This window comes from Nerophis lumbriciformis, linkage group LG24 (assembly GCF_033978685.3).
Source record: "Nerophis lumbriciformis linkage group LG24, RoL_Nlum_v2.1, whole genome shotgun sequence".
In the NCBI taxonomy this organism is placed as follows: Eukaryota; Metazoa; Chordata; class Actinopteri; order Syngnathiformes; family Syngnathidae; genus Nerophis; species Nerophis lumbriciformis.
Genome location: NC_084571.2, coordinates 22347426 through 22360402, shown reverse-complemented (window position 1 = coordinate 22360402; position 12977 = coordinate 22347426). Strand labels below are relative to the sequence as shown.

The window sequence follows — 12977 nt, the reverse complement described above, 5'->3', positions numbered from 1 at the left end:
GCTATTGACAGCTCAAAGATTTCAGGAGACATTTTGATGAAACTTTCAGGAAACATCCAAAATGGGATATGGAACAAGGGATTCCATTTTGGGGCTGATGCGGATCAGCTAGTTTGTGCATTCCAAGTGCTCTTAGCGAAGTGTGTTGATGGATGATCTACCCGAGTCCAGTCATAGCTTTCACACGTGATTTGTTCCAAAGTTAGGTGACCAAGTTATATTGTTCTTGTAAAACTTTTTTAATATGAGCTAAACATTTATCCAAGTCACGTTCAAACCTGAAGGTCGACACCATTTTCAAAAGATGTTCCTTCCCGGACCCTGCATGGTAGGTGAATGTCCGCCAAGTAGGGGCGCTATTTATTTCAAGATTTGTATGAATATTTGTATGCATTTCACGTCTTTATACATATTTCACACACACTTATATAAACACTCCCTTTGCTCTTAAAACACTTGATACACTCATTTTACATGAAACTCCAATGTGTACTACATGCTCCTTTAACGTTTTTAACTGTATAAATAAAAAAAATAAAAAAATAAAAAAATACACATGTAAATAAAAAATAATAATAAAATAACGAGTTCACTCATGTGATTAATCACAAGAAATTATCGCATTAATCATTTATATATAAAAGTAATCACTTGTTGGCGCTACATGCTCCTTTACCATTTGCACATTGTTTTTCTAGCATGCACACATCGCACTGTATGGAATGGCCTCAATCTCGTTACCTTACGTAATGACAATAAAGCTGATTCTGATTCTGATTCTGATTCTGATAAATAAATACAAAATAAATACATATGCAAATAAAAAAACTACGAGTTAACTCATGTGATTAATCACAATAAATTATCGCATTAATCATTTATATATGCAGATTAATAACTTATTGACGCTACGTGCTCCTTTACCATTATTAACTGTATAAATAAAAATAAATACATATGTAAATAATACAATTATGAGTTAACTCACGTGATTAATCACAAGAAATTATTGCATTAATCATTTATATATACAAGTTAATCACTTGTTGACGCTACATGCTCCTTTACCATTGTTATACAGGCAGTGGTTAGGTCAATGTATAAACAAAAATAAATAAATTAATACACTTGTAAATAAATAAAAAATAAATACGAAAATAAAACCCAATGATAATATTGTAACAAAATATAATTGAAAAAAATAAAATAAAGTTTGATGCATACGTCAGTGTAAAGATGCAGTTTTAAACAAATAAACAACGTGCATTCAAATAAAACATTAAAAAAGATGTACGACATTCTGACAATCAAATTGCGTTTGTGGTCTTTTTAAAGCTAATTCAAATTATGCAAGCAAGCAATAATAAACTGTGCTTAATCACGATCAATCCAAATTCAAAAGTGTGATTAATCTGTTTTAAAAAATTTGTCAATTGACAGCATTAATATTTATTTATTTAAAACATATATATTTTTTACCCGAGCGTGCCCAGCAGGCGAGTAAGCGGCGTAAGGTTGAACCACATCAGGATGGTTTTGGTCCGCAGTGTAAGCCTTCTCCTTCTCTCTGGCCGTGTGCAGGGCGCTGTTGGAGGCGTTCACTGGAATAAACAAGTACATACAATTTGTACAATGCATGCAGTATGTACACTACATACAGTATGTATTCTACATACATGCAGTATGTGCACTACATACATACATACAAACCCTGTTTCCATATGAGTTGCGAAATTGTGTTAGATGTAAATATAAACGGAATACAATGATTTGCAAATCATTTTCAACCCATATTCAGTTGAATATGCTACAAAGACAACATATTTGATGTTCAAACTGATAAACATTTTTTTTTTGGCAAATAATCATTAACTTTAGAATTTAATGCCAGCAACACGTGACAAAGAAGTTGGGAAAGGTGGCAATAAATGCTGATAAAGTTGAGGAATGCTCATCAAACACTTATATGGAACATCCCACAGGTGAACAGGCAAATTGGGAACAGGTGGGTGCCATGATTGGGTATAAAAGTAGATTCCATGAAATGCTCAGTCATTCACAAACAAGGATGGGGCGAGGGTCACCACTTTGTCAACAAATGCGTGAGCAAATTGTTGAACAGTTTAAGAAAAACCTTTCTCAACCAGCTATTGCAAGGAATTTAGGGATTTCACCATCTATGGTCCGTAATATCGTCAAAGGGTTCAGAGAATCTGGAGAAATCACTGCACGTAAGCAGCTAAGACCGTGACCTTCGATGCCTCAGGCTGTACTGCATCAACAAGCGACATCAGTGTGTAAAGGATTTAACCACATGGGCTCAGGGACACTTCAGAAACCCACTGTCAGTAACTACAGTTGGTTGCTACATCTGTAAGTGCAAGTTAAAACTCTCCCATGCAAGGCGAAAACCGTTCATCAACAACACCCAGAAACGCCGTCTGCTTCGCTGGGCCTGAGCTTATCTAAGATGGACTGATACAAAGTGGAAAAGTGTTCTGTGGTCTGACGAGTCCACATTTCAAATTGTTTTTGGAAACTGTGGACGTCGTGTCCTCCGGACCAAAGAGGAAAAGAACCATCCGGATTGTTATAGGCGCAAACTTGAAAAGCCAGCATCTGTGATGGTATGGGGGTGTATTAGTGCCCAAGACATGGGTAACTTACACATCTGTGAAAGCGCCATTAATGCTGAAAGGTACATACAGGTTTTGGAGCAACATATGTTGCCATCCAAGCAACGTTACCATGGACGCCCCTGCTTATTTCAACAAGACAATGCCAAGCCACGTGTTGCATCAACGTGGCTTCATAGTAAAAGAGTGCAGGTACTAGACTGGCCTGCCTGTAGTCCAGACCTGTCTCCCATTGAAAATGTGTGGCGCATTATGAAGCCTAAAATACCACAACGGAGACCCCCGGACTGTTGAACAACTTAAGCTGTACATCAAGCAAGAATGGGAAATAATTCCACCTGAGAAGCTTAAAAAATGTGTCTCCTCAGTTCCCAAACGTTTACTGAGTGTTGTTAAAAGGAAAGGCCATGTAACACAGTGGTGAACATGCCCTTTCCCAACTACTTTGCACGTGTTGCAGCCATGAAATTCTAAGTTAATTATTATTTGCAAAAAAAAAAAAAGTGTATGAGTTTAAACATCAAATATGTTGTCTTTGTAGTGCATTCAATTGAATATGGGTTTAAAAGAATTTGCAAATCATAGTATTCCGTTTATATATACATCTAACACAATTTCCCAACTCATATGGAAATGGGGTTTGTACATAAATACATACATACAGTATGTACAATAGATACAGTATGTATTGTACATACAGTATGTACAGTACTGCACTGTGTTGAGGTTGAGAGTGGGTGGACATACCCACGGTGACCTGGTTTGGTTTGTCAGGATCAGGGAAGGACAGATAGACCATGTACTCCTCCCTCCAGGCCTGGTCCAGACCACTGTCAGGGTCCTGCCATCTTTTCAGCATCAACTGGACTGTTTGCTCGTCTCCCGCCGTGGTCGCCATGTGCGGCACTTTGGTCAGCGCCCTGCAGAGGATGAAATGTTTTATTTCATTGACCAAAAGTGGGTCTTGAGTTTTGAAACAAGGAATATTTCTGCAATGATTTCTTACACTCTGAATTTTAAAACACTGGATTTGAACAAACTGAATTTTTGATCACACATTTTTATATCATGAAATTGTCAGCATAATTTGATTGCATTTTTCAGCAAAAATGTGTGCGTTTAAAAAATTCAGTTTGTTAAAATACGGTGTGAAAAAATACCATGTAAAAAAAATCACTGTAAAAAATAAATTTGTGCAAAGATATTTAATGCCGTTAAACTCATGACTTACTTCCAGTAAATTAAATGACATGACATTTTATAAAATTGTCAGCACAATTTTATTAAATTCTTAAGCAAAATGTGTGTTCAAAAATTCAGTTTGTTAAAAAACAGTGTTTTAAAATTCAGTGTAAATAAATACATTCAGTGTACATAAATATTAAATACATTAAAACTCAAGACCTACTTCCATTAAATTAAATTATGACACTTTATAAAATGGTCTGCATAATTTTATTACATTCTTAAGCAAAATTTGTGTTTAAAAATTTAGTGCAAAAAATTTAAATGTAAAAGACATTCATTGCAGAAATATTTAATGCATTAAAACTCAAGACCTTCTTCCGGTAAATTAAATTAAATTACGACTTTTTATAAAATTGTCAGCATAATTTGAATAAATTCTTCAGCAACATTTGTGTTTGAAATTCAGTTTGTCAAAATAGTGTGTTAAAATACAGTGTAAAACATTTTTTAATACAGACATTTTTATTGCATCAAAGCTCAAGACCTACTTTCGGTAAATTTAATTAAATTATGAAATGAAATGGAAATGTTATGAAATTGTCAGCATAATTTGATTGAATTCTTAAGCAAAATGTGTGTGTTTAACACTTCCATTTGTTAAAATTCAGTGTTTTTAATTAATTGCAGAAATATGTGTTGTTTCAAAACTCAAGACCCACTTTCTGTAAAGTAAATTCAATTATGAAGTGAACATTTTATGAAATTGTCAGCATCATTTGACTGAATTCTTAAGCAAAATGTGTGTTTAAAAATTCAGTTTGTTAAAAAACTGTGTTTTAAAATTCAGTGTAAAAAAAATTCAGTACATAAATATTTCATGCATTAAAACTCAAGACCTACTTCCGGTAAATTAAATTGAATTATGGCATTTTATAAAATGGTCTTCATAATTTTATTAAATTCTTAACCAACATTTGTGTTTGAAATTCAGTTTGTCAAAACAGTGTGTTAAAATACAGTGTAAAACATGTTTTAATACAGAAATATTTATTGCATCAAATCTCTTGACCCACTTCCAGTAAATTAAATGTAATTGTGAAATGAAATGAAATGAACATTTTCTGAAATTCTCTGCATAATTTGATTGAACTCTTAAGCAAAATGTGTGTGTTTAAAAATGTAATTTGGTCAAATACAGTGTTTTAAAATTCAGTGTAAAAAAATTCAATGTAAAAAAAATTCAGTGCAGAAATATTTATTGCATTAAAACTTAAAAATTAAAAGATCTACTTCCGGTAAATTAAATTAAGTCATGGCATTTTATAAAACATGTGTTGTTTCAAAACTCAAGACCGATTTTCAGTAAATTAAATTAAATTATGAAGTGAACATTTTATGAAATTGTCAGCATTATTTCATTGAATTCTTAAGACAAATGTGTGCGTTTAAACATTTAATTTGTTAAAATTCTATGTAAAAAAACAAAAAAAACTAAACAAATTCAGTGCAGAAATATTTAATGCACTGATGCAATAAAATTGGGTACACATTTTTACTAAGGATGTGACGATCCAATAATGATGGGATGATATGGGCTGGCATGGAAAATGTCCGATACAAGCAGCGTGTTTACTTGTGCAAAGCTGGACAGCCAGTTAACATGTAAATGTCCTCCAATAAACACAATTTATTCTATTTTTACTAACGTAATTTACAAAAGGTAAACATGGTAGGATAAAGGCTACTAGGAGCTTTCAGCTGCACAACAGCTAAGCACGCAATAGCAGACAAGCTAGACATTCGTAATAATGATTGTACAATTTTGCTGTCTAAAATAAAAATACAAACAAGTAGCACATACTGTAATTGTAGTTGAATATTACTTACACATACACAATCTCCAAGGCAGAAATAATAGAAATAGAATAGAAAGTATCCAGTAACAAATGTGTCAGCATCATTCAATTTACTGGCATGAGCTTAAATTACTGCAACAACTATATATCGCCAAATAATTAATTACCACTCCACTTCAATAAGCACAGCATAAGTCCATTCCAGTTAATAAATGGGTTAGTGTTTTTGGCTCCTATATTGGTATCATATCGGAAATGAAATTGTTGTATCGGGACAACCCTAGTACTAAGTGCCCTTCATTAAACAGTACCGCAGTCTGAAACAGCACATTTGTCAAAATAAAAAAACTATCAAATAATTATAGTTGCATAGCACTTCTAAGAAAGTATCCAGTAACAAACGTGTCTGCATCGTTCAATTTACTGTGTCTTGAGAGCTTAACTTAATGCATTTTTGTGACCAATAGATGGATTGATACGTTATTCATCTCCAAAGAGAAATTCACAGTTCTAGCAACTTGTAAAGGACGCACGGGGGGCGTGCAAGGTTAAAAAAACAAACAAACAAAATCAAATAAACTGGGAGACATAGTCTTGGGATCGTCCCGGCAAGAGCTGGACAAAGTAGCTGGGGAGAGGGAAGTCTGGGCTTCTCTGCCTAGGCTGCTGCCCTCGCAACCCGACTTCGGATAAGCGTAAGAAGATGGATAATTGGAAAATTAAGTCAAATAAAATTAAATAAAATAAAATTGCAGAATACGCTTAAGAATTTACCAATACGGGAAAACACAACGAAAACCCCAAAACTAAGCCATTCTAGAAATATTTATTTTTATGAAATATACAAACCCTGTTTCCATATGAGTTGGGAAATTGTGTTAAATGTAAATATAAACGGAATGCAATGATTTGCAAATCATTTTCAACCCATATTCAATTGAATGCACTACAAGGACAAGATATTTGATGTTCAAACTCATAAACTTTATTTTTTTTTTGAAAATAATAATTAACTTAGAATTTAAAAAGTTACCCATGTCTTGGGCACTAATACACCCCCATACATCACAGATGCTGGCTTTTCAACTTTGCGCCTATAACAATCCGGATGGTTCTTTTTCTCTTTGGTCTGGAGGACACGACGTCCACAGTTTCCAAAAACAATTTCAAATGTGGACTCGTCAGACCACAGAACACTTTTCCACTTTGTTTCAGTCCATCTTAGATGAGCTCAGGCCCAGCAAAGCCGACAGCGTTTCTGGGTGTTGTTGATAAACGGTTTTCGCCTTGCATAGGAGAGTTTTAACTTGCACTTACAGATGTAGCAACCAACTGTAGTTACTGACAGTGGGTTTCTGAAGTGTTCCTGAGCCCATGTGGTGATATCCTTTACACACTGATGTCGCTTGTTGATGCAGTACAGCCTGAGGCAGCAATAGCTGGTTGAGAAAGGTTTTTCTTAAACTGTTCAACAATTTGCTCACGCATTTGTTGACAAAGTGGTGACCCTCGCCCCATCCTTGTTTGTGAATGACTGAGCATTTCATGGAATCTACTTTTATACCCAATCATGGCACCCACCTGTTCCCAATTAGCCTGTTCACCTGTGGGATGTTCCAAGTGTTTGATGAGCATTCCTTAACATTATCAGTATTTATTGCCACCTTTCCCAACTTCTTTGTCACGTGTTGCTGGCATCAAATTCTAAAGTTAATGATTATTTGCCAAAAAAAAAATGTTTATCAGTTTGAACATCAAATATGTTGTCTTTGTAGCATATTCAACTGAATATGGGTTGAAAATGATTTGCAAATCATTGTATTCCGTTTATATTTACATCTAACACAATTTCCCAACTCATATGGAAACAGGGTTTGTACAACAAACTAGAGTTGTATGGTATACCGGTACTAGGTACTAGTATAGTATCGCGGTACTAATTAATCAAATACGGTACTATATTCTGTTTGAAAAGTATCGGTTCGCCATATATATTTTTTTACAGGCATGACGGCGCGTCGTCGTCACGTCGTGACATTACTGGTTTTATGAGCAGAGGAGCATGTTCGGCAGCGCACACACACAAAGTATTTTACAAAAAGACACAGTGTGTAGACAGAAGAAGGAGAACGGACGCATTTTGGTCTAAGAACTAAAGATAAAGGTGAAATTATAACACTGAAACACCCTAAGGAAGAGGTGCTTTAAGACATGGCTAGCTAACTGCTAACATCCATTCGCAGTCAGCAGTGTTTTAGCTACTTCTAAATCACTACATACTTGTAAGAAACAAGTACCATTATCAATGGAGGACAAGGAATAGCTAAACATGCTTCACTACACACCATAGGAGGATATAATAGCTCACCGGTGTCACAATCAATGTTCCCTCTAATTTTTCATGTGTGTGAGCAAACGCACAAACACCCTGAGCATTCAGTGGAATACAGATGTGCACACTGTGGTCATACCAGCAGCACATTTGTCTCAAACCTGACATAACAATTTAAATGTCTTATTATTATAACCGAGTGAATAGTCAATTTCAAGAGATTATTTTCTAATAGATGTGATTTGGCCCACTTAGATATTGGTTTTTTTTTAATCAGCTATGCACTATAATATTTTATGCCTGGGTGGGGGTCCTGCTTTGGAAAGATTGTGTACCCCTTTCAGAGATCACATTTAGTTCCTCTTGAAACATTCACATGTTGCATGAGATGAAGTGTTTATTAACTTTCTGTCGGTAAAATAAATATTTGTATTAGCAATTATGTAGTCCTGTAACATCATTTCATGATTAATATCCAAAAAATAACATTCTTAACAAATGACAGTAGAATAAGCACACTGATTGAGGAGTCATAGTAAAACGACCTGAAATTTACACTTTACGTGTCGTGTTGGAGTTGTCCAACTTTTTGTGTGGCCATTAACGCACCAGTGGCTAATTGCCATAGTGTATGTGTTGGTGCAGGTGAGAGAGAGAGCAAGCGGCTGCTGTTGATATACTTGCCAACCCTCCCGGATTTTCCGGGAGACTCCCGAAATTCAGCGCCTCTCCCGAAAACCTCCCGGGACAAATTTTCCACCTAAAATCTCCCGAAATTCAGGCGGGGCTGGAAGCCACGCCCCCTCCAGCTCCATGCGGACCTGAGTGACGTGTCAACAGCCTGTATTCACGTCCGCTTTCCCACAATATAAACAGCGTGCCTGCCCAAACACGTTATAACTGTAGAATGATCGAGGGCGAGTTCTTGGTTTCTTATGTGGGTTTATTGTTAGGCAGTTTCATTAACGTCCTCCCAGCGCGGTAACAACACACAACAACAGCAGTCAATCAATCAATCAATCAATCAATCAATGTTTATTTATATAGCCCTAAATCACAAGTGTCTCAAAGGGCTGCACAAGCCACAACGACATCCTCGGTACAGAGCCCACATAAGGGCAAGGAAAAACTCACCCCAGTGGGACGTCGATGTGAATGACTATGAGAAACCTTGGAGAGGACCGTATATGTGGGTAACCCCCCCCCCCCCCCCACCCACCCCCCCCCCCCCCCCCCCCCTCTAGGGAGACCGAATGCAATGGATGTCGAGTGGGTTTACATAATATTGTGAGAGTACAGTCCATAGTGGATCCAGCATAACAGTAAGAGTCCAGTCCACAGTGGGGTCAGCAGGACATGTTTTATTCTACCGTAAAGCAGTTTGTCTGCCGTAAACAGCAATGTTGTTGTAATATATTGAGTTGGAGGCAATAAACAGGCGAGGTGATGAAGTACGTCTCTTTACTGTAGACTTCAGACCAGACTCACACACTTGACGTCAGGTGTGCAACACCACGTAAATCGTTGGCCAACCAAAAAGTAACCCCAATACGCTATAGCCAACATTCACCAGGAGATGGCAACAGACAAACATAGATCACTCTATTACATTCCTCCCCTTTTAGAAATGTAGAAGTTACTCAAAATAAATAAACAACCCAACCAAAAAATGCAGCAGCTCAATTAAAAAACTGTACTTAAGCCACATTCTTTTTTTTTTTTTAGTACTGAACTCTTAACCCTCATTTGTAAACAATAACATGCTTATTATACAAACAGTTTTTGTACACCTTTAACACAGATTTGTATACTGTCTTCAGAGATTCAGTTTTTTTGGTGGTACTCGAAACCTTTCTGGGTACCTGCGAAAGGGTGTTCAGCATGGTTAGAAAAATAGTGACAGAGAATAGAACAAGGATGGACAATTCAACCCTTAACTCAACAACGAGTAGATGAGTGTTATGTGTGTGTATATGTGTAAATAAATGAACACTGAAATTCAAGTATTTCTTTTATTTATACATATATATATATATATATATATATATATATATATATATATATATATGAAATACTTGACTTAGCCACGCCCCCAACCACGCCCCCGCCCCACCCTGAACACGCCCCCCACCCCCCACCTCCCGAAATCGGAGGTGTCAAGGTTGGCAAGTATGGATATAACAGATGACAAAGAGTTGCTTTTGGCTTGGTTTGTACGGTAGACAACGACCAGTTTTGCTAGACAAAAGTATTTTACACATTGTTTTGGTGTGGTTATGGCCGACATTGACAAAAACTTTCGCTAAATAAAGGGACCGATGGAATTCCTGTCCTCCTTTAAGTGTCTCCACAGACGTTACAATAATTGAAGTGTTGACAAACATTGTTTTATCTGTTGTGGCCGCCTTTCGTCACCTGTTACTCACAGTTGCATTGCAAAATCATACAAAACAAACGATTTGTTTATTTTGTTTAGAGTGGGATTTGATTTTTTGCGCGGCATAGATTTGCTGTGCGCAGAGGACGCGTGAAAAGTGCGCAATTGCGCAGGTGCACACCTTAGAGCAGTGGTTCTCAAATGGGGGTACGCGTACCCCTGGAGGTACTTGAAGGTATGCTAAGGGGTACGTGAGATTTTTTTTAAATCTTCTAAAAATAGCAACATTTCAAAAATTATTTCATAAATATATTTATTGAATAATACTTCAACAAAATATGAATGTAAGTTCATAAACTCAGTGAAGCACAAGCTCAGGTTTCTCACTAAAATGTCTGTCAAAAAGAACTGTGAAAAGAAATGCAAAAATGCAATATTCAGTGTTGACAGCTAGATTTTTTTGTGAACATGTTCCATAAATATTGATGTTAAAGATTTCTTTTTTTGTGAAGAAATGTTTAGAATTAAGTTAATGAATCCAGATGGATCTCTATTACAATCCCCAAAGAGGGCACTTTAAGTTGATGATTACTTCTGTGTAGAAATCTTTATTTATAATTGAATCACTTGTTTATTTTTCAACAAGTTTTTAGTTATTTTTATATCTTTTTTTCCAAATAGTTCAAGAAAGACCACTACAAATGAGCAATATTTTGCACTGTTATACAATTTAATAAATCAGAAACTGATGACATAGTGCTGTATTTTACTTCTTTATCTCTTTTTTTCATGCTTTTCATGCTTTTCTCTGATTAGGGGGTACTTGAATTAAAAAAATGTTCACAGGGGGTACATCACTGAAAAAAGGTTGAGAACCACTGCCTTAGAGGGAACGTTGGTCACAATGTAAACAAACGCCATGGGTGGATCTACACCTGACATCCACTGTTATGATACCAAGTACAATATTATCATCGCAAAATCTTTTATCTTTTAAAAAAAATGTATATTATGTTTATAAACTCAGGAAATATGTCCCTGGACACATGAGGACTTTGAATATGACCAATGTATGATCCTGTAACTACTTGGTATCAACTCGATACCTAAATGTGTGGTATCATCCAAAACTAATGTAAAGTATCAAACAACAGAAAAATAAGTGATTATTACATTTTAACAGAAGTGTAGATAGAACATGTTAAAACAGAAAATAAGCAGATATTAACAGTAAATGAACAAGTGGATTAATAATAAATTTTTACAGTTTGTCCCTCATAATGTTGACAAAATAATAGGTAGATAAATGACAGAATATGTTACTGCATACGTCAGCAGACTAATTAGGAGCCTTTGTTTGTTTGCTTACTACTAAAAGACAAGTTGTCTAGTATGTTCACTATTTTATTTAAGGACTAATTTGCAATAAGAAACATATGTTTGATGTACCCTAAGATTTTTTGTTAAAATAAATCCACTAATGCCATTTTTGTGGGCCCCTTTATTTAGAAAAGTACTGAAAAGTATCGAAATACATTTTGGTACCGGTGCCAAAATATTGGTATGGAGACAACCTTACAGCAAACACAATTTTGCTTCCATTGTGCAAAAAATGTCAGTGTGCAAAAGGACAAAGAACAGCGTGTGATTGCGTATAGCGACATGCTAACACCTTTGTTTTATTGCTTGTTGCTTTAGAGGTGTCGCCAAAAACAAATTACCACTCCAATTTCAAGAAAGTCTGTCATAAGGTCAGTGATGTTCATACCTGCCATTGTTTCTGTTTGACTCAATTTACTCCATCTGACCTTTTCTACTGCGATGAGGTGGCGACTTGTCCAGGGTGTACCCCGCCTTCCGCCCGATTGTAGCTGAGATAGGCTCCAGCGCCCCCCGCGACCCCAAAGGGAATAAGCGGTAGAAAATGGATGGATGGATGACCTTTTCTAACATAACATTACTAAATAACTCCAGGATGTGCGATGATTCGCAATGGTATCGTATTAGATTCTATTCAGTATCGGCCAACACTCAAAGCTCCGATATCCGTATCGGTTTTTACTTTTGGGCAATGACAAATAAGTTGAACTCACCTGAGGTTCTCCTGGATGTGGATGTTGTCCACCTGGGACAAGAACTCCTCCAGCATCTTCTCATCCACATCTCGGCCCACGTCGTTCACCCAGGACGCAGACGTGGAGCCGCCGCTCTTCTCGATGCCGTAGTGTCCGATCAGGATGCCGGCGGTCAGCAGGGCGACGCCACACAACAGTCCGGCCAACACTTTCTTGATCATGTTCCTGCTAATTCCTCCCGGAACCAACGTGGACGGGGAGAACCTTCACGTCTCCCAAGAGCGGTAAGGTGATGAGTCTGACACTGGTGGTTACTGTGATGTTTGAAGATGAGATGGACTTTATCCTGTCCTGTGTGTGTGTGTGTGTGTGTGTGTGTGTGTGTGTGTGTGTGTGTGTGTGTGTGTGTGTGTGTGTGTGTGCGTGTGTGTGTGTGTGTGTGTGTGTGTGTGTGTGTGTGTTAAGATAGAGGGGTTTTTATTTGTGATGTTTTCCACCACTATCAATGTGCTT

General features: G+C 36.6%; 1 protein-coding gene across 1 annotated transcript in view; it reads right to left on the bottom strand.

Annotated features, from left to right (window-relative positions):
* Positions 1-12727, bottom strand: part of naaladl1 (N-acetylated alpha-linked acidic dipeptidase like 1) — a 64713-nt gene extending 51986 nt beyond the window's left edge. Inside the window, exons 1-3 of the mRNA XM_061981814.1 lie at positions 12483-12727; positions 3384-3556; positions 1480-1601 (exon numbers count right to left, since the gene is read on the bottom strand). Coding sequence (XP_061837798.1) covers positions 1480-1601; positions 3384-3556; positions 12483-12685 — 498 coding nt within the window. The 5' untranslated portion in view covers positions 12686-12727. The remainder of the gene's footprint in view (positions 1-1479; positions 1602-3383; positions 3557-12482) is intronic.
* Between the last annotated feature and the right edge of the window lie 250 nt (positions 12728-12977).